The 26,766-nt window shown below is 40.5% G+C and overlaps 1 protein-coding gene across 12 annotated transcripts in view; it reads left to right on the plus strand.

Moving 5' to 3' along the window:
• Nucleotides 1-26,766, plus strand: part of BRSK2 (BR serine/threonine kinase 2) — a 303,532-nt gene that overhangs the window by 124,552 nt on the left and 152,214 nt on the right. For all 12 annotated transcript variants that reach the window (XM_053946173.1, XM_053946174.1, XM_053946176.1 and 9 more), the window contains exon 2: nt 24,131-24,225. In XM_053946173.1, the coding sequence (XP_053802148.1) occupies nt 24,131-24,225 (95 nt within the window). The remainder of the gene's footprint in view (nt 1-24,130; nt 24,226-26,766) is intronic.

Below are 26,766 nucleotides of genomic sequence, written 5' to 3' on the forward strand. Positions count from 1 at the left end.
GTCAGCTGGCCCTGTAACCTAGAAGAAAAGTACATCTTTCTAGGCAGAATGTTAATCCTATTGCATGTTGTAGGGTAAAAAAAGAAAAAGCTTTCTATCTGAATTGGTTTTATTTTATCAGACACTGTAGTAGCAACATAGATTATTTTTTTTCCCTTTATATCTACTATTCTTTAGGCTTGTCAAGCAGAGGAGAGAGCCAAAATAATGGAAAAATAGTAAAATTAGACACTTTAAATCATGCTTGTGAAATTTCAATGGCACTGATAAGCATGTTCTGGGCAAAAATAAATGTAAAAATAGATTTCAGAAATTACTTTTTTTTTCAATTTATTGTTTTGAATAATGTTCTAAACTGTTTGGCAGAAAGATGGGAATTTGAAAGTATCTTATTGTTACCAAATCTGCCGACTGGATTGTGAAAGATAATTTCAACTGAAATGTGTTGTCCGTCATTAGCTAGAGAGCTCCTTCTTTGTTCTGATTTTAGAAAAGCAAAGCTATTAGTTTACAGGACTGCTTATCTCCAAGTGCCATAGATTGGAATTTGGTTAAATGTATTGCTGAGTTAAGCTCACATTTATTCATCGGTGGATAGGAATCCCCCAGCCATTTTTTTTAACATCAGGTCAGAACAGGGAATAGACTGAGAATGCTGATCTGCCATTATCCATCACCTCTGCTTCATACAAGGGTTTCCAGGCACCAAGTCCAGAAAGAGAATTTTTAATCTAATGTTTGACTCAAGTATATGATTTGACCCCCTAGTTCCTCAATTTTGCATCTCCACCTGCGAAACTCAAGTCCTTGTAGGCACTTTCTGATACTGCAGTTCCCATTCATCTTTCTTTGTCAGCATATTTGGAAGGAGGCTGGGAGGCAATAGAAAAAGAACATCCTCTTTTTAGACAAAAATTACTTAATTACTTTTATTCATAAGAGATTTTAAGATATCTCTTTGAATCTACTGCTGAGTTCTTTTTTTTTTTTTTTTTTTTTTTTTTTTTTTTTCCTCCAGCCCTTGGAACTGCTTTTTTTAGTTTAGAAAGTAAAATCCTGAAAAGTGGCTCAGTTGGCCATTCATCTGTCTGGAAAACTGAAGTGTTTCTGGTTCTCACTCTGCTTATTAGCTGGGTTTCAGGGTGGATTTGCACTGTTACATATCAAGCAGTAGATACCCTGCCCACTTGATAGAGACAGATCTTATTTTTCTACCTTGACTTGTAGAAATCTGAGTTTGAGGCAATGCATTCTGATTTCCTCTTTTCATCAGGGTGTGTAGCACCACTTCAGTTCATTGGTATGATTTAGAATTAAATTTACATCACTTTTAAGGGGACCTTTAAACAGCTTTGAAAGCATCCAGAGTATAACTTAGGCAAAGGCAGTTGTGACAGAGCATAGTGGGGAAGCCTGGAACTGTTAGAGGTGTGCATTTGTAGAGGCTGGAAGGAAGATGTTTAGGGATGGGAGATAAGAAAATCCAGTCTCTTCAGAGGAAATATAGATGCGCAGCCCCCAGTTAAGAACAAGGGAAAAGGAAGTTTGTGACTACTGGATCATTTTTCATTCTTTTCACAATGGAAACTGTTTGCATAGCTGTTTCCGCTGCCTATTCACTGGCTTTATTATTTAGGCACTTTTATACAGCAAGCACTGAGCTTGGTAGACTGGCCAAAAGATGCTGAGTGCTACTGAAGCCTTTTAGCTGGGTTTGCCTTGAAGGGAAGATTTCCTGCCAGTGTGATTTCCATGGACTGGACACAGATTTAGTGATGCTTCTATGTGCAGATCAAATTGAGCACTCTTTAATATCTGGCAGTCTTTCCTGGTGCTTGACAAGTAGGAGGACATTGCCAGAAATGTAGGGATTTTTTTCTTTCAGGGTTTTGTTGCTGTTGTTGACAGGTTTTGTTTTTTTAGTGTAAACATTTTGTTAAACTCAGCTGAAATTGGAGAATTAATGGAGAATTAGATGGTATCTAGAATAGTGAAATGCTAGAAGCATAACATTGGTTTTGAAGGTAAGCTCCACCAGCAAATTTTCTCAGAAATGGAAAGTTCCACTCAAGGTTATTGTTTTGGTTTGGTTTTGTTTTAAAGATGCTCTCTTATAATGCTTCCTTACAAATGCTGTTCACTGAGTGGGACTCAATGTTTATTTTGTTTATTTTTTTCAGCAAATACACATGGATCTGGACTGAATTCTGAATCTGAGACAGAGAACCTCCTCTACTTTCTGTAGCAATTCAGAATGCCTGGTGCTTTACTCAGTGGTATCTTACATTATGGGCCTTAGGTTCATCTAGCTTGCACTCAAAGTGTTGTTTATGCCCAACCCCAATAAAATTCTCAGGAGTCCTGTCCAATTTTGACAGATTTGAGACACAGCTACTGGGCTGAAACACTTCACAGCAGGGACCTGATTCCTTCCATGAAGCCAGATGCTGTTGAAGTCGGTGGAGAAGGCTCCTAATACATAAAGGACTTTGAATATGACAGCTCACACTAAAGGACTGGTTTAATGAAGGGAAACCCTGCATAAAACTGGTACAAAACTATGAGCTTAGTCATATGCCTTGGGGCCCATTAAGAAACCACTTTATGAACAGCTGCAGCTGCTTTCATTAGGACCATGTCATTAAAACTTCATGGTACCTCAGATTTGGGACAGGTGGCACGGACAGTTCAGATTTTTGCACTGTCTCAGCCCACAAGAAACCAGTCTACTTTAAAGAGACCTAGGGTTGGAGGGACAGGTGACTTGAAGGCTCAAAAGCCAGAGAATCTTCGCCAAACCTTTTCCTGAAAGGAGGATCACTGATAATGATACACGGAGGTCACAAGCACACCATTCTTAGTGTTATAGTTCTGATATGAAAATCATTGAGAGGAAATAGGAAAACCTGTGGCACTGTAGACAGTCTTTGAATAGATTCAGTGCTGCTCTTCTGCAAACTTGGAGTTATTCTTGCTTTACATTGGTGTAATGGATAGCATATCATGGTCCTTACTGTCTCATGTTTGGTTGCAGCTCTGGTGAAAATCATGCTGTGGTAAACAGCCTTTAGAGCTGTGTTTGCAAGTTGGTTGAGATGGGATGTGTGTGTAGCTGTGGGATCTCCTTCAACAGCTCAAAAATGATGATTTTTTTTTCTAGATTTGGTGAAAATTGGGTTTCCTGTGGTGTGTGACTGTCATAAAGACTAACATGAATTTCTGTGTAGTAATTTTTGTTTGCATAATGTGATGGGTTTTTGATTTGCATAATCTTTCATGTGTGTGTATGCACTCCATATCCTTCAGAGAAGGCTTAGAGCTTGACTGTCTCCAGTAAAAGGATCCTAGTCATTAATTGGTGATGCTTTTCTGCTCTGTAGACTGAAATGTATTTCATTAGGATTTTTTAAAATTCAAAATAAGCTTAAAATTAATCTCTATTAGAGGTCTAAAAGTGGATTTCCCATTCTGTAAGTGAATGAAATGTATGCACTCTTTAGGCCCTTGGCTTTCTCAGCTGGTTGAAATCTTTGGCATATTTTCCTTCCACTCAGAAGATGAGTTATCAACTTGTCAGGCAGTGCAATGATAGACTGTGTTCTCAATTGCTTGCAAAGGGTGATTGTAGTCCTCCCTTGTTATACTGATATAACCCATAAATAGTTCCACTGATCTCGATTAGTCCTCTCCTTGTTCACATGCTTTTTTAAATTGGGATCAGATTATCTAGTTTTTCACTTGCATCTATTTTATTTATTAACTTGAACTCACTTGTTTTACTGCTGTTGGCATCTCCAACATAAATGCATAGGTTGCAAAGGCTGATACATCCTTCAGTACATAGCTATAAATTCTGCCGTGCTGTTTGGAAAGGAAATTGCCGATTTCCTGGTATGATGGAGAAGGACTTCTGGTACGGACAATAGGAATACGTGGTAAAGGACAAATGACAAGAACATTTGCTGTCATAATAACTTGCACTACATGGTTGTGGTTTATGTAACTGGGCATCTCAGAGTTGGGTCTGAAGGACAAAGGAATATTTGTGTCTCAGTGGCATATGCTCAGAGATGCTGGCCACCACGGCCTAACTGCTGTTTTGTGAAGTACACATTTATTTTCAAGAGGCAACTCTGAAAATAAATCACTGAAGTAAATAATCCATCAATTTAAGCAATTAAAAATGGCACATATAGGGTTAGACCAGACCTAGCTGTGTGCAGTCTGCCTGTTACCTGACTTTGAAAGGAGAGTAACTTGCTTAAGTGAAGGTATACATTTTTGCAGAAAGGGACACATATGCTTACTCCATTTGCTGGCCCATTCTAGTATTAAAGGGCATAATACACTCTGAGGGATGTGTTATGTAAAGATTGAATTATGAACTTGGGGTGGATGTGTTATGAGTGTGGAGCCGTCACTGGGAATTGATGGGCTCTCCTCATCTACCGCTGTACGAGACTTCGAAATAGCAAGGTCAGCAAATTATCTCTCCTGCGCTGTTCTAAGGGGAAAGAAAAGGACCTTTTATAGAAACACCTCAGAAGTACTTCTGACATTTCACCAACCCCAGTACATTAATCCTTAGTATTTCTGTGTGGCAGATGTATATTACCAGTGCAAAAAACGAAGACGTAGGAAGATTGAAGCCCAAATTCTAAAAGACTGAGTGTTCCCACAGGACATTTTCTGTGAGTTTAAATTGTATGTAGAACGACAACACATGACCCTGTCCAGAGATTAAAGTTGCTAAGTTATTTTTTCTCTGCTTTATTAACTGTCTTACATACTGAACTACCCATCCTTCATGTAAACAGGCACTTGATATCAGTAATATTCACTGACATTTTCACTGGTGCTGAGGATCACCCAGCTAATCAGGCTGTGAGACAGCATGGAGAAATTTTAGTTTTCTGCCTGTACCCATCACCATTTTGCATGATCTGAAGGTACATGCTACCTCCTTTCAGTCTCTAAATGATAATTTACAGAGAACTCAGTGGTGGGAAAATCTCTTTAGATTTGAAGAACTAACCATTTTAAAATAATTCCCTGAAGCTTAGTAGTTTCACAGACAAACAAATTAACCTCTTATAAACACCTACAGGAAAACACCCAAGCTCCTTAATTACAAAAGATGCCTCTATGCATTCAAAATCTGTTCTTTGTTTTCATGTCAGGCCTCATTTCCGCCATGGGACCTCTTTTCTAAGGCCAGCAGGACTGCTGTGATACAGGAGATAAATATCTATGACAATGGATGTGAAGTGGCAGAGCCCTGTCTTGACACTGACACAGATAATTGCATTACTGGGGAGTTAGTGTTCAGGTTGACTGTTTCTTGGGAGAGCTGTCATATGGCATTTTTGTGGTGGGAATAAGTATCCCCTAGCAACATTTACATTTGCCATTTTAACCCTTTCAGTTAATGTTTCTAATTCTTTTTGGCACTATTTTCAGAAGCTCCAGGATAGATGTTTAAGGAGAGATTCTACATATGTTGCAGTGTATGTCACCTGGTCACCTTGGTAGAGATCATTGGCAGGTGGGATCCTTCAAGTCATTGCTGTTTGTAGCAAGAAAACCAGTTCCATTTACATATGTTTGTGAAGCGTGCCAAAATTTAACCTTCTCTCTAGACTTTCTTCGGAGTACTTAGACACTTAAACCAGTGGTTTAAATGGAAGTCTGGTATTCCTATATGAGAGAAAAAAATTTTTAGCTATGAAACTCACATTCTTTGCATCTAATATGCACAAAAGTGCAGATATAAATGTTTAATGTTGTGAGTAGTGGCATTAGTTAAGGCATAGTGTTGTACACCAGTAATTACTGATGTTAATTATAAAGGAGAACTGGATTGTGACTTTGGATGCCCTCATTAGGAGGGGACAGTGTGTAAGTAGTCCTGGGAGGCTTTGTTAATTGGAGAAAACTTGTTTCATAGCATCTTCCTTGCCTTTTTCATCAGGAGGTAGTAATTTACTACTGCTTATACAAATACCAAATGAAACACTGCTGCCGTAGGTCAGCGTTGCTATTTGGTGAGAGGAGAAGTGAATGTGACTCAGCTTTGTTGGTTTTCTGTAGCCTTTCCCTGTCTTTTCCTTTATTCTGCTTCACTTCTGCTTTTTTGGATTTGGTTTGGGAAGTCCATGTGGAGGTGAGGGTGTGCGTCCCAGGATGCTTCATCAGAGACTCCCTTGCAGGACCTAATGCTCGCAGGGGCTGCTCCTCAAGGATGAAGTATACATCTGGCAGCCATTGACCACTGTCCATGTTGCCTTAGGAGCACAGCTGTAGATGCACGCACAGGCACCTGTGACTCTGGACAGATACATTAGGTGCAGTTACCTTGCAACCAGGAGGCCTTTGCGCTTCAGGAAACTTATATAACTCTTCTGTTTCTGAAAGGAAAGTAACCACGGGCTCTCTGGAACTCTCTAAATTGCCTCTGCATGCAGCTAATTATTTTGAGAGTGAAATGGCACCTTTGAAGCATGCCCATGAAATACATAATTAAAGTATCTTGTGTTCAATCATACCGTTGGACAGCTAATTGAAAATCTCGTTGTCTCTCCATAATGAGTCAAATAATAAATGCATTTGTGTGCCAATGGAATGACCCATCCCATCATCTTTTCCCCTGTTTAATTGCTGTGATGCCAACTGGCAGAAGAGGACCACGTGCTGGGCTGTCCTTGATCAGCAAATCCAGCAGACACACACCTACTGTGGGGGAATCCCATGAGCTCAAATGAATGAGGCTCTGAAGGATAGGACTGCTGCTTCCAACAATTAATATACAGATGTGTAAGTCAGGCAGAAGATGTTGGGTTTCCTGCTGTCTAGGAAGTCAGTGGTTAACACAGCACCTGCCTGGGCTTAAGAAACAGAGCATATGTATTTATGGTGAGGAATGAGATGATGGTTGTGGGCTGTGTCTGCCTACAGGATGATACCATTCAAGACCCTTTGTGATGCCCAGTTGGCTCTGATACAGCAGAGGGTCCCTGCAGAGCAGCTGCTCATTCAGAAAGGGAAAGTCTGGGGCTTACCAAAGTCCAGATAGCGTCTTGAACTCTTGCAAGCAGTGAATTGTCCTCCGCTGGTCTCCTGGGAATCTGGTGGCTCAACAAGTATTAATGGCAAGGAGTACATCCCTCTTAGTCACATCCCTTCTGTGTTTTTTAATCTTTCAGTATCTATCCCGCTCTCTGTGGTAGGGGAAGTGCTGTGCTATGTTTTATCACCATGCCATGAACATATTTCTTAGAAGGTAAGAACACAAGAAGAATTCCTTTGCCCTCCTCTCCATATGTTGTACATTTGTGAAAGACAGACATACCCTGATTGTTAAAATAATTGGTTTGCTTCTTTCTTCCTGTGGTTTATAGATACACTAAATCTTGTCTTTCCCTGTATTATGCCATACAATTATTTGTGGGATCTAAGGTTGCTAGAGAAGAAAATCAATTTGATAAACATAAATGAGGAGAATTCCAGGATGGTCATCCCCTGTGAAATGCACTGATGGCACTAGCCATAGAAAGGAGGACTCTGGGATGTCACTTCTTAGAAGGTTCAGAGCTGGACCAATGCTCAGCTACTGTGGTTCTTATGGTCTTATTTTTACAATGATGACTTGCATAATCTCCTTCTTGTCATAGCAAGAGCAGCCTTTCAGCTTACAGGATCATTCATTTGGCAGTAGAATTGCCTGGGAAGAACTAGTTATTTCAGGTTAGCATTTACACATATGTGTGTTCATGAATATGCCCTTTCTGTGAAATAAATAATTTTTCTCAGCCTATAGTTATGTAACCAATCATAGCTTTCCTCTGTAGCTCCTGTACTTTCTGACATCTCAAAAAATGTCATGGTGCATTAGTGCTAGGGAGACAAAGACAAGTAAGGAAGTCTGCTGATGCTGCTTTTTACATTTAAAATCATGCAACATATCCAGGGGTTTAGGATGCATTTTCTCAGGAGGTTCTTATGACCCAAGTTCCCTGCTGTTTATATTTTGTAGTTACAGTCTTCTAATTACATTGTCACAATTTTGGGAAAGGTTATAGTTGCTTCAGCTAGCTTCAAACCTTGCACTGCAAAATTATATTCTGCTGCTGCTGGTGCCTGACTAAGGTCTGGCTTCCAAACAAAGGCAAGAGGAAAGAATAAAGCAGCAGACCCTGCAAGAGATAGAATATTGTCTGTGTGATTAAAGCTCTTTTAGGGTATGGTCTGTAATGGGAAAGAAAATGTATTACCTCCACTGATCTGCATTTTAAACAATGTTGAGGATTAGAAGAGGGGCAGCAGATGCACCTATTGAGCTGCAGAGGAAGGGATTCAAAGCTGGATCCTGCAGATGGAGATTATTGTACTGTACCTCCCTGCATGTGCCAGTCGGCGCTGCTGCTGCTCTGCAGAGTGGCACTTCCAGCCCTGTCAGCACTCCTTGTCCCAGCGCTCAGCACAATGAGCGTGCCCAGCAGTGGGGAGCCTGCTCCATGCCAAGGGACACAAACTGAGCTGTGGCAGCCATGCTGCTGCTGCTGGGAACATCATGATACGGGCACCAATGTGCTCCTTGTGAACAGCTTGGTCTGTCGGTGCTGCCTATCGTTTTGCTACAGGTCCATCCTTTTCCTATGGCAGAGCGAGTAAAATGCTTGCACAGTGGAAAGATTCCCCTTCATGTTTTTCATGTTTTTGGTTTTTTTTTTTTTTTTTTTTGTTTTTTTTTTTTTTTTTTTTTTTTTTTTTTTTTTTTTTTTCCTGTTCTTTCATTTCTTCCAGGAATCAGCATCCTTTCTCCTATCTAAAATACAGTGTTACTATTTTATTATTGCTGTTTTCATTAAATGGATCATAAATTTGAAAGCTTTCTCACCAAATTTATATATTCCCATATAACATAGAAAGCACCCCATTTTTGCTTTCAGATTTTTTGCTGTAAGTCAGGAACAGACCTAGTGGCACAAATGGAATTATAATCCTTTTATACTCTTGTAGCTGGAGGTAGGTTTGTCTGGAATTTAATAAAATGCCAGTCTACTAGCCAATTTTTTATGTTCTAGCATATAGTTTGCATTTGAAAATGCATTCATGGTGGGTTTGTAGCTTTTTTGCAGCCTTCTCCCACCAACTTTAGATGTGACTGTGGCATGTGCTTGGTTTCCAACCCTGCCACAGGGTTTCTGTATGACCTTCAGCAAGTTTCCCAGTTCCTTAATGCCTAAAGTCTATCTTCAAACAGAGAAATAGCACATAATTAGATGTGCTCTGTGACTGCCTTACGTGTTTGGATCATAACCATCTACCCTGAGGCAGGGCCGAGCAGCTATTACATGGTGTATGCATTATGTTTATTACAGTAGAGTCTTAGTCTTGAGTTGAGTCTTCCAATATAAACAGCAGTAACAATTCTGTGGGGCTCTTGTTCACCTATTTCTATGTTATGTTATGTATTTTCTCTTTAAAAATAATCTTTGTAGTCCTGAAATATGTTAATGAGGCCTGCGAAAAAATACTGGAGAAAACTATTTTCTGCTACATCCTATACTTATTTGTGTCATAAAGCTGGGCTTTTCCAAAAGCAGCCAGGATATTACCTCATGCTTTGTATTTTATATGTGGGCAGGAGAGAGAGGGCAAATTCCTCTGTATATGCAAACATGACTATCTTTTTGCTTCTTGGTTAGCATGGATTCTACCTTGTTTGCTTCAGTAGCTCCAGCACTTAGTACAGTTCTCTGGCTTTGTCATAAAGCTGGAGCCCATCTCAAGTACTGATGTAATTCCTTATGTTCCCACACTCAACAGCAGATTAGGAAAAGTGAATCTCAACCACAGAGCAGGCTCTAGATATCAAGTTAAGTGCAGAAGTGGTGAGGGCTGTGCTAAGGAGGCAGGGCTCTTATTAAGCTCCGACATGGGGCTTATCTCACAGCTGTGAGGAGAAATATTATCTGACAAACAGACTTGATGAATTTATGTAATTTATATTTAAATCAAGGCAGTTTAAATACTGAATTTTTATTATGGTTTGAATCAGCAAGGGCAAAATCTTGATTTCATTTATTGATTCCATCCTTATTTTGTCATTTCTACATTTCAGATATTTTCCTAATGGAAGGTTCATTTTCAAGTAGGTGGCCATCCAGTTTTGATGATTTGCAAAATAAATTTGACATTTCTCTTCTGTGGTTAGGAAGACATTCTTTTCCACTGCCCATTCATTGAAGTCATAATGTAGTTTATATGCATTTACTTGCATTCTTTCTTGAGATTTTTTTGCTATGTTATAGATTGATGACTGGCATTTTCTAGTCACTGTAGATGGACATATATTCTTTATAGGCCATTTGCATCAACCTCTATTTGGTCTGAAAATTGAAGTGAAATTAAATTTATTTAAAAATGGAAAATCTTTACTTATTATCCAGATGTGCTGATTCTATTTAAAAAATAAACATAAAGTTTAAAAGATTTTAAAAGAGTTTGTTTTGACCAGGTAGGACAGCATATGAGGTGCCCCTAGGTAGACACTATGCAGAGCTCTTTCTGCTTCCCAGGACATATCACTGCTCACCTGACAATTTCTGGGCTCTGGAAAACAGATGCTGTTGTGCTGGGATCCTCACTTGGAATAAGAATGAGAGGAACCAGACCTTAAAGCCTGGTCTCTGGAGGAGAAAATCTCAGTTTTGGTTATATGGATTGTTGCTCTTCTTCCACAGTGGCTCTTCCCTGCTGTGTGGGAAGAATTAGAGAGCAGTTTGTATGGATGGGCTTCTTTAGAGGGCAGTAAGCTGAAGGACCCAGTAGGAAGGTTGGGGTGAGAAGAACTCTTGTTTCACACATCCAGACAATGAAAGCAAGAATTTACTGTGCAGTGGCCCATCCACAGCTTTGCCTGTAGTCAGAGAAAAAGTGTGTGAAGTTGCCCTTAAGTTATAACTTAACTTATCCAATGATGTTTCTGCTTATAGGATTCCTGAGAATGAACTGTGGTATGGCTTAAGAAAAACAACCAGCTTATTCACATCTTTCCTTGTGTTTTTCTCACTCTTTTTGTTGTACAGCTTCTGGTTTTGTTTTCTTTGGGTTATCTTGTACTAACTAGAAAATATTAGGGGACAGTTTCTCTTTTAGCATAAAACATGCAGAAAACATGAAGAATTATTTGAAGTTATTTAGATAATATTCTTTAAAACTGCTGCAAAGCATTGTTGTTCCATTAAATATCCTTAAAACACTCTGAAAGTATTCTTTGCTCACTAATACCTACAGAGACTCCCTGGAAGAAAGCCACTGAATGAACCAAATTCAATACACTGTATTTTTGAGACCAAAGCCAGTAGGAATGCACAAGCACAGGTGCTTGTGCTGCCATCCAGAGGTGCTTAGGCTGGAGAACAGAGCAGGCAGGATTGTCATAGGAATGCAGAGCCTTGTACTTGGGAAGGAATGACCAAGGGATCAATACACACAGGGGACCAGCCAGCTGGAAGACAGATCTGCACAGAAGGACCTCAAGGTCCTGGCCGACAATGAGCTGACCATAAGCCAGCCAGGCACTGGTGTACCAAGGGTAGGAAACAGTATCCTGGGCTGCAGGATCAACTGAATTGAGGGAAGTGACCCCTTTCCTCTGCTCGAGCTCACAGCTGGAGAACTGCATCCAGTTCTGGGCCTCCACAAGTACAAGAAACAGGGACTTACTGAATCCAGGATAGAGCCACAAACATGGAGAAACTGAGGCTTTTCCTGGAAGATTAGAGCTGGGACAATTTGGTTTGTTGAAAAAGCTTGAGGGCATCTCATCAGTGTATATAAATACCTGTTGTGAGGAAATAAAGAAGGAGCTGACTCCTCTCAGTAGTGGCCATGGATAGGACAAGGGATAATGGGCACAAATTAAAACAGAATTTATCTAAACACATTAAACACTTTTTTTTTACTGTGAAGGTGATCAAGCAACAGAACAGGAATCCATGGAGGTTATGGAGTCTTCATCTGTGGAGACACCCTAAATTCAACTGGACATGGTCTTGGACAACATGCTCTAGCTGTCCCTGCTTGAGCAGGGGCCTTGAGTTGATCATTTCTAGAGGCCCCTCACAGCATAATTCTGTGATACTGTAACTAACTGCAAATTCTAGATTTTTTTTTTTCCCTCCTCAACAGTGAGTTATGGACTGCTAGCACAAATCAGAGCAGCATGCTTAGAGAATGCCTCATTTGTTTCTTTAACTCTGTTGCTAAATACCTGGACATCTGCTGCCCTGATTTTCTTTATGCTGTTTTCAGTGCACTGCCACCAAGTGCAGTCTGGATGTTCCTGCTCTCATATTCACTCACCTGGTTGCCTGTGTGGTTTCAGAAGGCACCTTCTCTGCCCATTTATGTGCTGTTCACAGCAACACTCACATGCAGCTGAAGAGGAAGATTTTCAGAAGAGTACACTGCAAAGAGAGACAAAGGTTTTTAAAATAACCTTTATTTAGGCTTCTTCATGTAGTTATTAGTGGGATTTACAGTTGATGCTCTGGGATGAAAGATTCTCCTCTGTACTTAACAACTTATAATCACACAAAAACTACAGATTTTCCTTAATTCCCTTTAATGTGACCTGAGGGGAGCACCTCTGCACTTTCTCAGAAGGGAAGTTAGCTTCTCTCTCTAACTAAGCTTTTCTTTCTGTGTTTCTCTATCTCCTGGAGCTTGCAGGGGCATGCATCCCTGTGAAATAGAAGGGAATGGTTAAAGTCTTGTATGTGCAAGTAAAAATGGTTCCTCAGGAAACTTAGACCAAATCTTTCTGCAGCTGAAAGCTGTGGGGCTGTACCTGCTGGACCCTCTGCTGTTGGTAGAGTTCATAGTACCACATGCCTTCATGCACTCCTGTTTCTGATGTGTGTAGTCAGTCTGCTTGTGCAGGAAGTCTCACTGACCTGGCTGGAACTCAGGAAGCAGATCCTGTTCATATGGTAGAGCTGGTCCACCATTTTGTGACATTTCACAGGTCACTGCAGCTCACAGTGTTTCCCAAACTGGTTTTGTTTGCCCATCTGACCAAACCAGGCTCACTGGTTTGTGTGCTTAGGTACCAGAATTAGGCTGTTCAACTCTGAGGCTTTTCTGTATTTGGCTGTTGTTAGAGTTCCTGATTCTCTTCTATAAGTCTTTTTCCATTCTGGCTGAGAGGGTTTTTGTGATTATCACCCTAATAAAATTTGGACTGCAACCTCTAACTCTAACTTGGTTTTAAACATAGAGGGTCACAATCAGATAGTGTTGCTGCGGATACCTGTCCTGTCAGGTCTATAGGCTATTTCAGCTGCTGATTTTTGTGTTCAGGGAGAAACCCTTCATACCCAACTCTGTGCAACTTGGCCCTGGCCTGAATGTGCAGGTGGCCTGACCCTGCAGTACGAGTAAAGAATATCATAGCAGTTTCTAGTTGCTTAGGAGCTCATAATACAAAACCAAATAACTAAAGTGCATGTAATGTTCATAAGGACAAAAGATATATTCTGTGCTCTGTACTGGCAGTATCCCTTAAGGCCAGAGGCTTTTCAGGAAGTGATACGTGATTTGTCTAATGCCATTATTGCTGGGTAGTACTGTATTGTATTGGCACGTTTATCCCCTGTGTATGTTGGGACACTGAACAGGCACAGCAGTCTCAATTATTTCTGAGCTGCCTTCTCTTCTGAGCGTGAGTGACTCTGAGTCAACACTGAGCTCCTCTGTGGCCACTGTTTGTAGCCTGTGCTGTGTTGTGTCACCTCCTTGGAGAGGCTGCAAGGGCTGCTGTGGCTGTTCTCGGTCACAGGGAACTGGGAATAATTCCAAGGAAGCCAGTGGGGTCACAGTAACATACAAGTGGGGAAAACTGGGTCCTCACGTGGGAGTGTTGTTTTTGACGGATGGTTTTTTAACTTTTGCTCAGGTTTGTTGCCTGTAGGGACAAGCTGCATATTGGTTGTTTGCTTATTTCTACATACTTGTCCAGGCTTAAAACTTGTCCTCCTTCTTAAGGTGAACCTTTTGATTGAACTTCCTAAATCTTCTGATGCTTCTTGATAAATCTGTGGGGCCAAGAAATAAAATCATTAATAGAATAGAAAGCAATCGGAGAAAAAAACCACAGAGCATGAGACTCTATGTTGACTTCTAGAAAATTCATCTACTCTTTTCTTTATTATGGCTCTGGCCTTGAGGTAATGTTTGTGGGAAGCCTAATTTAAGCCTTTTATTCTGATACTAAGAAAATACCAGTCCGATTAAAGGCAGAACCCTTTCCTGTGTAGGGAAGTGGTACAGTATTTTTACTGTAGATGCTGAAGATTAAAGAAAAACTCTGCCTGCAGATTTGTTCTACCTGAGTGATAGTTAACACATACAGGGAGTTGTACAGTTTGGTAACCCTTGAGAGCAGTCCTGGAAAAAGGTCTTCTACAGCCAGATCTTTAGCACTTCAGTGTCATTGTCTGCAGCAACACCTATTAGAATAAGCCAGGTTTTTACAGCTCTACGCTGCTGCTGAAGAAACTATCTGCAATTTCCTAAAACAGATGAGCCTTTGCATTGACTTCAGAAGGCTTCAGATCAGACCCATGGAATCGCTCCAGAAGAGAAAAATTCGCTGTGAGATCTTCCAGAAGCCCAGGCTGGGGTTCTTGCATTGAAATCCTGGAGCAGAATTATGACACAAAGAGATGTTTTGACAGCACAGGTCTCATCCTTTTATAATCTCTGGTTCCTGCCTGAGTTTGGAATTGATGTCGTATTTCAGCACATACTTAGCTTCAGACACTGTGGTATGAATTCCATGTGATGAAACTGGGTATCAGAAGGTGGGTTGTAATGTTCCAGTTTATCTAACCACCTTCCTTTTGTGAGGAAATTAAATTCATTTTATTTTCTTGCTTTTTATTGTGGAGGCACAGCTGACCGTGCTCTGCAGGTATTGCATTGTTTCTTATACCTAAAATTAATGAGGTGCTTGGGCCTTTTTATGTTTTGAATATGATGCCCTGCTTTCTTCTCTTTGTAGGGAACATACTGAACCAGCTGTAGTGTACTTTGTACTACATGAGCAGACAGCTCCTGTTCTTCTTGGTGTAGGAGTCAATAAATCCTTTCAGCTCCATGCTGTGACCTTAGCCATTATTCTCAAATTAAAGGAAATACTTTTTAAACTTTGTTCAGTTTGGGTTTTTTAAATAGGCCTGTTTCTATTCATTAAAATTATAATAGTCTCATTTTTCTTACCTTTTATTCTGTTACTCTTTTGCGGTGACTTTCCTGTTTGTAAATCAGAATTCAGTTTCCAGATGGTTTTTCTTCCCATTGTCCTAAACCAGAGGCTTGGAGTTTCTCATACCCAGTATAGTTAAGAAAATGTGCTATTTCCTACACTTTTTACACTGACCATGTGCTTGCAGATCTGGACTGGCCACGGCATCTGTTGTCTTTTACACAGGAGAAAGGAGATAATAAGGTACACAGAAGGAAACTGTGTAGCTGGCAGGTGAACTGCAGGATAAATGGGTAAAACTATGGAGGGCACCACTGCAGGAGGCATAAGGAACCAGAGTCAGTGGGGATAGAGGTGTGGGAAGGAACTGCAGGTGTTATGACACTGGAGGAGAGTGGAGGTAGGATGTCCATAGATGTGGTGAGTTGGGACTGGAGGAGGATCCAGAGTGGTGGATAATGAAATGAAATTCAGCATGTGGATCTGCAAGGGGTCAGCCTCTCTTAGTTCTACCAGATACAGAGCAATTTGTCCTTGGAAAAATCCCAGTATCTGTAGAACAACGTATGCAGTAGCTATCCAATGCATTCCTCCTCTGCCTGTGTATGGGCCAAGCCCCTCTGGAATTTCTGGGAGCTGCCTGAGCTTGTGGCTTGCTGTTTGGCCCCTTGTCCAAGGCATGGGTGCAAGTGTGGTTAATCCAATCACTTCTTGAGCCCTTACTGAAGGGCAGCATATCAACACTCAGTGAAAATCCTGTTAGGAATCTGTCAGGGGGTGATTAAGAGATGTCAGGGGGCAGAGTAAGCTGAATCAGCACTGAGCTTGGGTAGATGAAGTGTTCTGTGGTGAGCCTAATCTTGTGGAGAGCATGACCTCTGTCTGCTCTATAAAGGTTTTCCATGGTAAACCCTGCTTTTTAGTTAGGATTTTAATATACATATAACCTAGCTGAAACACTCTTGGCTGATGGGAGGGTCAAAAGGGTGTGAGGACTTCTTGATGGAGCATGGAAAGGTGTGGTAAAGAAGGGGAGATGTAAGAAATTAGCATAGAAAATGGGATTAGCATCAGCTAAAAGTACATGCGAAGAGCAGCTTATCTGCTGTTTCTCCTTCTTCATGCTCTCTTTCTCTGCTGCTCACTGTTCCCTCCTTATTAGTGCATCAGTGCTTCTCAGTAGATCACTGGACCAAGTGGGGATGTTGTGGCTCATTGCCCAGGTGTTACCTAATTACAGCAACATGTTTTCCAAAAGATACCATAGGCAGGATAAACAGACTTCTGCTGGTTTCCTGCTGTACCTGAAAATGGCTGTCTTTGGTCATCTCCTGACAAAGGATTAATGAAGTCTGAAGGGGAACATGGCTCTCATCAATTGTCTAGAGGAGCTTTACAAGGAGATGTACAGCAGTTGTGAGTGAAAGCAGAGTTTTCCCAATACCCATCCAGAGATGTAGAAAGAGTTGGGCTTTTTTTCCTGGTGCATCAGTGGAAAGATCTGTTGTGTTTTAATTTGTCTTTCAAATTTGAAAACAGTGAAACTACTCTTCTCTTTCCTTGTGTGCAAGGGTATGGGTGCTGCCCTGACACTTTCAGATGTCCACATTGGAAGCTGAAGTCTGCACTTGTAGCAAAGCTTAGTCTCCCAAGTGTTCTTATACAGGAACAAAGACTTGATCTGAAATAGGAACTCAGCCCATAGACATGACAAACTGCTGATAGATCCCAGAGGACTTCAAGAGTTTGTTAGAGTTTGGCTGATGAAATAGTGGTATTTTGCAACAGTAGCATCAATGTGCCAATGAAGATTCGTGTCCTGGTTCCCTGAGGGGGCCTCTTTAGATGTGCGGGTGTGTCTGGTGAGATGGGAAAGAGAGCACATCAAACATCAACACTTGCATTCTTTGCTGTATTCAGGGGCCGTAAAGGTTTTCTGAGAAATATTGATTTATGAAATATTGCAAGAAAGAGATCAAGATAGAAATCAATAGAGGTGATGTTGGTTCTGTGTGTTTTGATCCTGCTGAGCTTGGAGGATGATCCTACCATAATCTCTGAGTCATCCAGTGTAAAACCTGCTCCTGCTGAGCTGCTGTGTGTGTATATATATATCTGTACATGTTTGTGTCTCTTGTTCCCTAATATCAGGCATATGGATCCAGTCACATCTGAGCTGATGCATTGTTCTCACCAATCTCTGAGTTTAGAAGTGTGTCCCTCTGGCTGGCCGAGCCAGCAGTCGTTTGACAGTGCTCATAGCTCAGGACAGTAGATCTGGGCTGTGGCAATTTAGTGTGGAGCTCTCCTGTGCTCTGAGCTGAGGCATGTGGATCTTAGCACTGATGAAGCTCTCCTTCCATACTCCTGCTGAGCATTTGAACTCTGGCTTTAGTCCTACCATAATTACAGTTTATGTAGCTTAAAAACAATTACTGCATAGGCTCTCAGAACAGCCTTTTAGCACTAGACTATCTCTGTAGAAGAGTCAACAGTCAAAATATTTCATTCCAGCCTGGGTAGCTCCATCCTCATCCTTTTAGATTTCTAGATTTCTCCTATACCTCCTTTTTCCCATTATGCAATTATAAATTGATACCATGTAATTTACGTGTCACTTGATAAAAGTCTCTGTTTATTTTAAATGCAATAACTAGAGATAATTATTGCTATAGAAAAATAAACATTTCTTCAATGAGAAGACTGAGTAATTAAGGGCAATTATTGGTTTCTGTAAGTAGGATGCTCAATAACTAAGTTCTTTCCAGTGCAGCTAAGAGTAGTATAAGATGTGCATCATTGGAGACCAGAAATCTGTGCTCTAAAAGAACTGGGATGTGAAATGGAAGCTAATAATAAGAAATTATCTAGAGGTTTCTTTCCAAATTGTCTTTAGAATGCAGTTTTTCTGGTTGTAATTTGTAAAACTTGGATAGGATTTGTATCCCTTTCCAACATTCTTTGTAAGGATTAATCAGTTAATCCTTCTAACAGCCCTTGCAAGGTAAGTAAGTAAGTGTTATTATCCTTATTTTATGGATGGAAATCATGGTGCTTTGGGCCAAATTTTAATCCATTTTCCACTGCTGCAGATCTAAAGCAACTTCACTGCAGTCAGCAGAGTTAGACACTGTAACTGAACAGATTTAACCCTAATGGAAACAGCACTGTTTGTGAAGATAACTGTGGAGAATAAAGAGGAGGAATATTACATTTTAAGATTGTCCTCCACCCAACTTGAGATGTATTAATACTTCTGCTTGTTGTAAGGTTTTATTTTCTGGAGTGGCATCCTTGAGGTTTTGCAGGTCTTGCAAATGTTAGTGCATGTAGTTTTCAGGAATGAGCGTCCATAAATTCTTTTAAGATTTAGAACAGCAACCTCCAATTTGTGGGGATAAATTAAATTATTTGTGTATAAAGACCATATGTACAAAGTTCATGTGCAGCAATACTATATAAACATCAAGCTTCTTGAAAAACAGAGTACTGGAGTTTGTCAGCCTAGAACTTTTGTTCCTTTTCTAATCCAGACAGTTTGTTGCCAGTACTGGAGGCCTGAAGTAAACCACAAATGTTTGTGTTTGCAGTGCCTAGATCAACATTTGCGGAGTGTTCATTGACTTGAATTAATTGGCAATTAGCTAACTCGAGTTAAAAGAGGAGTGATATTTCTCTCTAGACATTCCTTCAATTGCTCATCGAGCCAAAACAGACATTTATGTCCAGACCAGGGCTTTCCACTCGGATTTTTTAAGGTTTTTGACAATGTGCTCTGAAGTGAAGAGCAAGCAACATGTGTGTGCAGGTCTTTTGAAATCAGTGTCTAGTTTTCCTACTACAGAAATTTATTTTAGGTTGGTTTTATTTTAAAAGAAAGCAAAAGACTTCAATTTACCAATGGGAAAAATCATATATGTTAAATATAGTAAATATGCCTTTATTTCTTTGAGTAGTTATTGGCCTCATGGTTAAAAATCAGGATAACAAATTACATGTTTTTATCATTTCTGAAAGACTGAGAGCATCACTGACAATGAATATACCGTAAGTGCTGTATTTAAACAGTGGTGTTTCATTATTTATTACTCTCTCTTTCTGGCTCAAAATGATAATTTGTTTCAGATTGGTGTCTTTGGCAGACTTCAGGTTTGGATAGTACTGAAAATATTCTTTCTTGTTCCTAGAATGTTTCTTTCTCTAACGAAGGGTTGCAATAACAGTATCATTAGGAAGATGCTACTATTTACACAACTGTAAAGTGCATATCAAATAGCACTAGCTCCAAACTTTTAATGCTTTATTCAGTGTCTGCTAAAGAAAATTGCTACACAAAATGCAAGGCAAAAGTAAATGAGTCTATTCTGAAATCCTGTCCTTAGCTGAAAAGGCCTGAAGGTGATTGCCAGTTACAATATTGGCCACTTGCTGTGGTCACGGATTCACAGTGAATATATTGTCTCAGCTGGAGGGAAGCTTTTGTTCCTCCATCCCCACAGAACATTCTTCTTGGGTAAAAGAAGAATCTTCTCTCTGCACTGCTTCAGGATGGGCTGTCCACCTTCCCAGCTGATCTAAATCTGTCCCTTGCTCATCACATAAGCTCCTGTCCTTTCCAAAGACTATCTGTATATCTGTAAGCATCCACAGAGTGGGAGTTTGCCAGCTAAAAAATGCACAGACATGATTATTAGCAGATCACTGCTGCATTGGGCTGTGTCAGACCTGCACAACTTCCCGTTGCTCTTCTTCCTTCAGTGGCATCTTCATGTCATCTGGAGTTTCTCATGCTTGTTGGTTTCCAGATTGTGGCTTTTAATTACGATGAAAAGACAGTGTTAACTTACACATCCCCTTCCTTTCCAGTGTGTTCATGTTTTCTTCTTACTCCCCAACCTGCAATTACAGGGCTGGTTCTGATGCAGTTCAGTGGCTAAAATCAAAAGCAGCCCAATGTTTGCAGTTCATTGGATGCAACAATTGATTTTAAAGTCCCAGGATGTCAGTGTCCAGAGTCCCCAGGAATGACCTATAGATGGAGATCTGAGGTGTGCCTGAAGCAGTGAGCGTGTGACAGCTGTGTGAGTGCTTGAGGGAAACTTCAAGCAGTTGATTCTCACAGTATCTTAGATTTTCTGTCAGGACAGACCAGAGTTAACTTTAGCAGTTATAAAGGTTACTTACCTGCATTTGAGGGGTTAATTACTCATGAAGCAGACAAGTTCAAGCTCTATTTGTTGCCTGGCAGACTTGCAGTAAGCCAAGCTAGCGCAAAATATCCTTGCAGCAGCCGTGTTTGTTTTCCTTTGCAGAAGACACACGTACCTGTGCTGGCCTGACTGTGTAGATAAGCTTTACAAATAAGTACCTAACTTATTGACACATCTGTATTGGAAGAAGATTTATATAGTTCTGAAGCGCGCATTAACAGCTGCATATACAGAAGAGGAAAAAATGGAAGATGCTCCATCGCTTCCACAACTCTATAAACACACCTTGGGCACTTGTTTCCAAGCAGGCATTTCTGCCACTTCCATTATTTCTGTTACAGCCTAGCAATTTATTCACATAGTTGCTTTTCTCTGAGTTTGTTATTTGTAGATAAATAATACATCTTGAATGGTTTGTGTTCTCTGTGTCAGTCAAAGGGCTCCTTAAGAATCAGAAGCCCACAGGATCTCAAATCCACATTAAATCATCTCATCTCAATTGTGTAGTTCCACAGTTGACTGAAATTACAGGACAGAAATAAAAGTCCTGAGGACAAACCCTTCCTGCCTCAGCTCAATTAGGCTTTCTTCATAGTCGCAGGAGAGGAGAGTGTTATCCTATAGATGGACTTACCAAGAGGGTTTGGGTTTTTAGGTTTGGGTTTTTTTTTGGTTGGTTTTTTTTTTTTTTTTTTTGGTTGGTTTTTTTTTTCTTTTTTTTTTTGTTTTGTTTTGTTTTTTTGGTTTTGTTTTGTTTTGTTTTTTGTTGGTTTTTTTTTTTTTTGTTTTTTTTTTCCTGCTTAAGCTGGCATGCAAATATCGAAAGGAAATAGCCAGGAGAGAAGGGAGGAAGCAAGGCATAGCAACATGTTTTATTTTTTATCCTAAAATTACATTCAGTGAATTTAGTACAGTGAAAAATGCTCTCTTGGGCTGTTCAGAGGGTTGTCTAAAATTTCTATCTCCACAAAACAGATAGCAATGACAGTGCATTTCTTTTCTTGTTTTTTAAAATGCAAATCAGGAGAAGAGGAAAGATGCATTAAATCTCACATATGTTTTCTCATTCTGTCCTTTGATACCATAGCATAAATCAAGAATGACTTCTTGAGGTCAATGAAATTAATTCAATATAAAATCAGTGTGATTCAGTACCAGTTTTATTTTTACAAAGTTTTTGGTGTCTTCTCACAGTTGGTTAACTTTTTATTGGAGTAAACATAATAGTTTAATCTTAATTTTTGAGTTTCTGTGGTAGGTTAATAGCTACAAGGACAGAGGACACTGTGAAGATACCCTGTGCAGCATGACAGTGTCCCAGAAGTTCATGGTTAAACCCTTTGAGGGCTCAATGACAGGGTGTTTCAGGGAGGACAAAAGAAAAATAGTTTACAAATCAGCCACATTCAGTCAGACAGATGTCTTGATTTGGGAGCAACAAGATTTGAAATCAAACCCTGAAGTGTGTGACATATAAGAAGTCTGGTATATCACGAGTGAAGAACCAGTTAGAGAGCAGTTGTTTCTCACCCTTATTGACCTCTGAAAATAACTGGTCCGTGCCATGTTACAGTACAACACGGTGCCACAGATCCTGGGAGTCTAGATACAAAGGACTGATTTAGAAGTTCTGCTGAGATTTGAAAGTGTAACTAAGAGCAATGTAAAAAGTGCTGTCATTGTGCTGCAAGAGTGATGTAAGGTTTGTCCTAGAAGCAGAAAGGAAGCAATCAGCACAGATTGAAACAGTGCATGCTTTCAACAGGGTGGTGCTAAGTAGCCTCTATCCAAACACACAACAAAGCCAAAGGGAAAAAGTATAAGTAAGGCTGCAGGTGCTCTGAACAGTGAACACAGAGCCAGAGGTGCTTTGGTTGATATTACGAATTGAGTAGAAAAAATGCAGAGAGAAGAGTGAGTGTGGTTGGACATCACAGCATCTGGCACCAGCTCTGCTTCTCAGTTGCCTCAGGCAGAGGGCACGCTATTGCTATACACAGTTTCAAATGGATTTGTCAGTGTGCTGCATTCTTAATTTTTGTGACTTGTTTATGTCGTGGCTGAAAGTGAGGATGTCAGCACTTAACCATATGAGACTGAGAAATTATGTGCCTAGAAATATCCAGAACACTTGAGCATGCCGTAAAAGAGATGTGACTGGAAGCAAGTTGGGACTCTATTTCTCCACTTAATAACCAGTGATGAATAATTCCAAATTTATGATTTGCTGCATAGCAAAAGGATGGACAGGTACCTGCAGAAGATTGCCGAAGTCCCTGGTGAAACTCTAGTTCACCTAATTGGGCCCAGTTTGTTGTAAGGCAAGAATCTATTTGTCCCTCAGTAAGGTGTGTGAAGTCCTATGTTCAGGGTTTCACTGGACTGAAAATCGGTTGTGCTCAAATTCCAGATAAAGCAATGTGTTTGGCTTTGTGCTTTGCATTAGGGGATGGATTTGGCTTCTTAACTCCAACCTAGCCTAGGAGCTGGGAACTAAGTTAGTCTTTTTTCTACTGTTTGAGGTCATTGTTCATAAATGCCCTGCAAAACACAGCAGGTCTTAGTGACACTGGAGAGGTGCCATTTCTTTTTTAGTTCAGTTATAACTGAATTAACCTAAATGGCAATTTGGCATGTAGTGTGTGGAGTATGTGTGTAGTGTGTGGGATGGTATCCAGCCCATCAGGTGGTATGTTGTATGCAAACGTTAGAGAAGAGTAAAACCTGAAGCAATCAAGATCTCCCTTGAATAACCTATGAAGAACAACTTTTCCAGCTACACATTTTCTTAATGGCAGTAGAGTTGAGAGCTCAAGGGACCATCTTGAACTCACTTGTGGGAGGTATCTCAATGTACCTTCATGTAAGTCACCAGACTTAGATGAAAATTTTGCAGAAGATAATGGCTCATGTATGTTACTTAGCTCTCTCTTTTAAGACTTAATGTTCCATATTTTGATGATAGTTCAGACATCCTAATCCTCTCAGGGATCTCAACATCCTTTGGCCAATATAATCAGTTAACAGCATTCTATCATTTTTGAGGACAAGAATATAACAAGTAATAACAAACAAGAACTTAGAATTGTAGCAGCATATGCTGATGTTCCTCTATACCACAATGGCATACATCACAGTATTAACTTTATCCAGCAAGGTAAATTAAAATAGTAAGGGAAGCCGTAATTAAGTGTCTTTTAATTGTGATCATGGAAACTTTGGAAGGAGCTAGAGAAATGTAGAAGCAAACGTTTGACCATCTAGTTTTGCTGATTTCCAAGCTTTTGTTGATGTCAGGTGTCAGCAAAAGATCTTAGTCAGTGTGGTACAATTGCCAGAACTTCTTACTGGTAGAACACACTTTGAGTGGTGAGAGCTGGGCTACAGAGCTTCAACAAAACCACAGTTTTAGTGGCAGAAACTGCAGGAGCATCAACAATGTTGGTGGCTTCACTGCCAAATGGCCACAATGTGGGCTGAAGGGTCTCCTTTACTCACAAGAACTTTTCTGGCTGGAGGAGGTACTAATGGGTACTTGCATATAAGCTGCCAACAGCTGGATGGTATTCCAAAAGGAAAACCCTTGACAACTAACCTCAACCTCTAACCAATTCTTCCTTTCTATTTTGCTTTGTTTCTCCTGCAGGGCTTGTGAAGTTGGGGGTTCACTGTGTCACGTGTCAGAAGGTCGCGATAAAAATTGTCAACAGAGAGAAGCTCAGTGAGTCGGTGCTAATGAAGGTAATTTTCTGATGGAAGATTGAAAAAAAATATTAAGTTCCTGGCTCCATGTCTTCTATTCCATGCAAAATTAATATCTTTAATTATGTATAACAAACATCCCTGTCAGTACTAGGATTATGCGGAGCATAATAACAATAATTTAGTTATGGGGGAGGCGAGGGCAGCTGAAATGAAATGGGAGAATAATGCCTGTGCTTTGTGCACAAAATAAACAGTCAGCTGCAGAGTTGGTGCTTCTCTGCTGGGGCCAGTGTATGTTGGGCACCTGACTTTCAGCACTACAACAGTGTCATCGTGGTACATGGCAGGCTGAGGTGTACAAATGTCAGTATGGAGATTTAACAGGACCTGGTGGATCTGTTACTTGAATAGTCCTACTGCTTGCTCTGCTGCATGGGTTCTCTATGATGACTGATGTGCCAAGGTCCGTGATTGCTTAAAGCTGCTGTAACTCAGTTCACAATCCACAGAGCTATGCCATTGGAAACCATCAGTGTCCCGATGGTCCCAATGGCTGTTAGTGTTCAGAAGAGCTTAGTTTGTTTTTTACCTAGCCTTGTGATTCTCCTCACATGAATGTCATTGATTGATCTTGGAAACCTAAAAATAAAATAAATGTATGCATAGCAGTTTATTCATGTGATTTGGTGACTAGAGAGGCTAAATTCAGCTTGATGGGAAGGAACACAACTGCACTGCAGTCAAAAGAATTCCGTCATGCTGTCACCTGCAAATACGCTAACATGTTTGTGCGGTGTTGAGCACTTTACGGAGGTGACTTCCCTATATCAGCACAGAGCTTCTCTATATAGGCTCATCTTTACACTCCTGTTTCCCATATGGACTTCTGTGTCAGCTGTTTCCCAGCACAAGTATAGCAACCTTACTCAGAGCAGAAAGAAAATGGCGTGTAAGCTAATATGCAGTCAGTGAGTGTTACACAAAAAAAATAGAAGTTTATATTTTTTTCAGGCAAGGATTCTGAAAGTTTATACTCAATTGTAACATGGTCAGACTTTACCTTTCTTTACCTTTCTGGAATTTCATTGATGTATTCCCTCTCCTGCAGTACTGTGGATTCAAGCAGACTTCTAATATAGACTAAAAGTTAGAAAGTAAAATAGGTAAGAGAACTGTATAAATGGTAAAATCTGAATGGGACACTAAGTACCAAATATATTCTGGAGCAAACTAATAGGAATATTTTTTAAAAACTTGAGCATTTTGCTTGGTGAAGAGAAACTGTCTGGTATTTATATAAAACACTTTATTTTCCTCACTCATTTTCAGAGTAGGAGGCAGATCACTTAGCATGGCAAAGCGATCTCTCTGCTTTAGCTGTGTTGCATTACCTCGGTTGTAGTATGAAATCTGAGTAGTGAAACAGTGTATTAGGCCCTTGTTTACACAGCCACATGCTGGAGCGTGCCACCTAAGATTGTACAACATCTTTCTCAGGAGGAAATTACATGTTGCATTGTGGTTCTCATTTTCAGACCCTTCTTTGTGAGATTTTCTCTTTCATGGATTCTGTTCTCTGTGTTCAGGAGGTTGGAATAACAGATGGAATTGAAGTGGTTTGCCCAGTTCTTTAATAAATTCACTAACCAGATGTCTTCTCAGGAATGCCCTGTGCCTGATGGTCACACACAGGCCCTGAGACTTCTAAGTGAATTTAGAATACTGATAGCCAGTTTAATCCAGTCTGGCTGGAGGGGAAAAGTGCTTGCAGCTTTTGGCAATTGCAGGGTGACCACTGCAAAGTATCCAGCTTGCTGTGTGGAGCCAACAGCCACAGGGAGATAGCCAAAAGTGTGGCCAAGTCATTGTGGTGGTGGCATTCCTACTTTGCAAGTCTTCCCAGCTTATCAGTTCCAGTGACTTTCTTTGCCAGTGGGCTGTGTAGAGCAGCCCCCGGAGCCAAATGATTCAAGACCACAGCTACTCTTCCAAGCCAAGCCCAGATTGATGGATTTTGCTTTAATCCCTCCTTGGACAGAAAAGCTGGATCTGACAAATATACACACCTGCCACATGAAGCTATAACAGTGCAGTGCTATGGCCATTTATCCTAGAGCATAAGGAAAAAGTCTGCTCATGGTGCTTTCAACATCTAAAGTGACAGGCAGAAGCATATACAGCAGGCTGCTTTCTTTGTCATCATTATTCTGTTTTGACTTACTTCTTGTAGCCTTCATTTCTCCAGTGTTTTATTCTGTATATTCAGGGAACGGTCCCTTCTCTCTGCAGCTGCTCTTCATCTGAGCTGTGCAGAATTGAGAGGCATTTGGTAAAGTGCTTTCTAATCATAACGTTGTAGTATCGATATGTCTGGAGAGAAGAATTTGGAATTGTAGCAGCTGGTCTCAATTAGCAGAATTGCTGCTATGGAGATGATACATGGGCAGGCACAATGCAGCACAGGCTGCAGTAAATGTATCATCCAAGCACTCACTGCCCTGTCAAGGGATGGGGCTGCTCAGTGCACACAAGGCCTTTTGCTTTGTCATGCCCTGGTTGCTAAATGGAGGCTGGGGA

This window comes from Vidua chalybeata, chromosome 6 (assembly GCF_026979565.1).
Source record: "Vidua chalybeata isolate OUT-0048 chromosome 6, bVidCha1 merged haplotype, whole genome shotgun sequence".
NCBI lineage: Eukaryota > Metazoa > Chordata > Aves > Passeriformes > Viduidae > Vidua > Vidua chalybeata.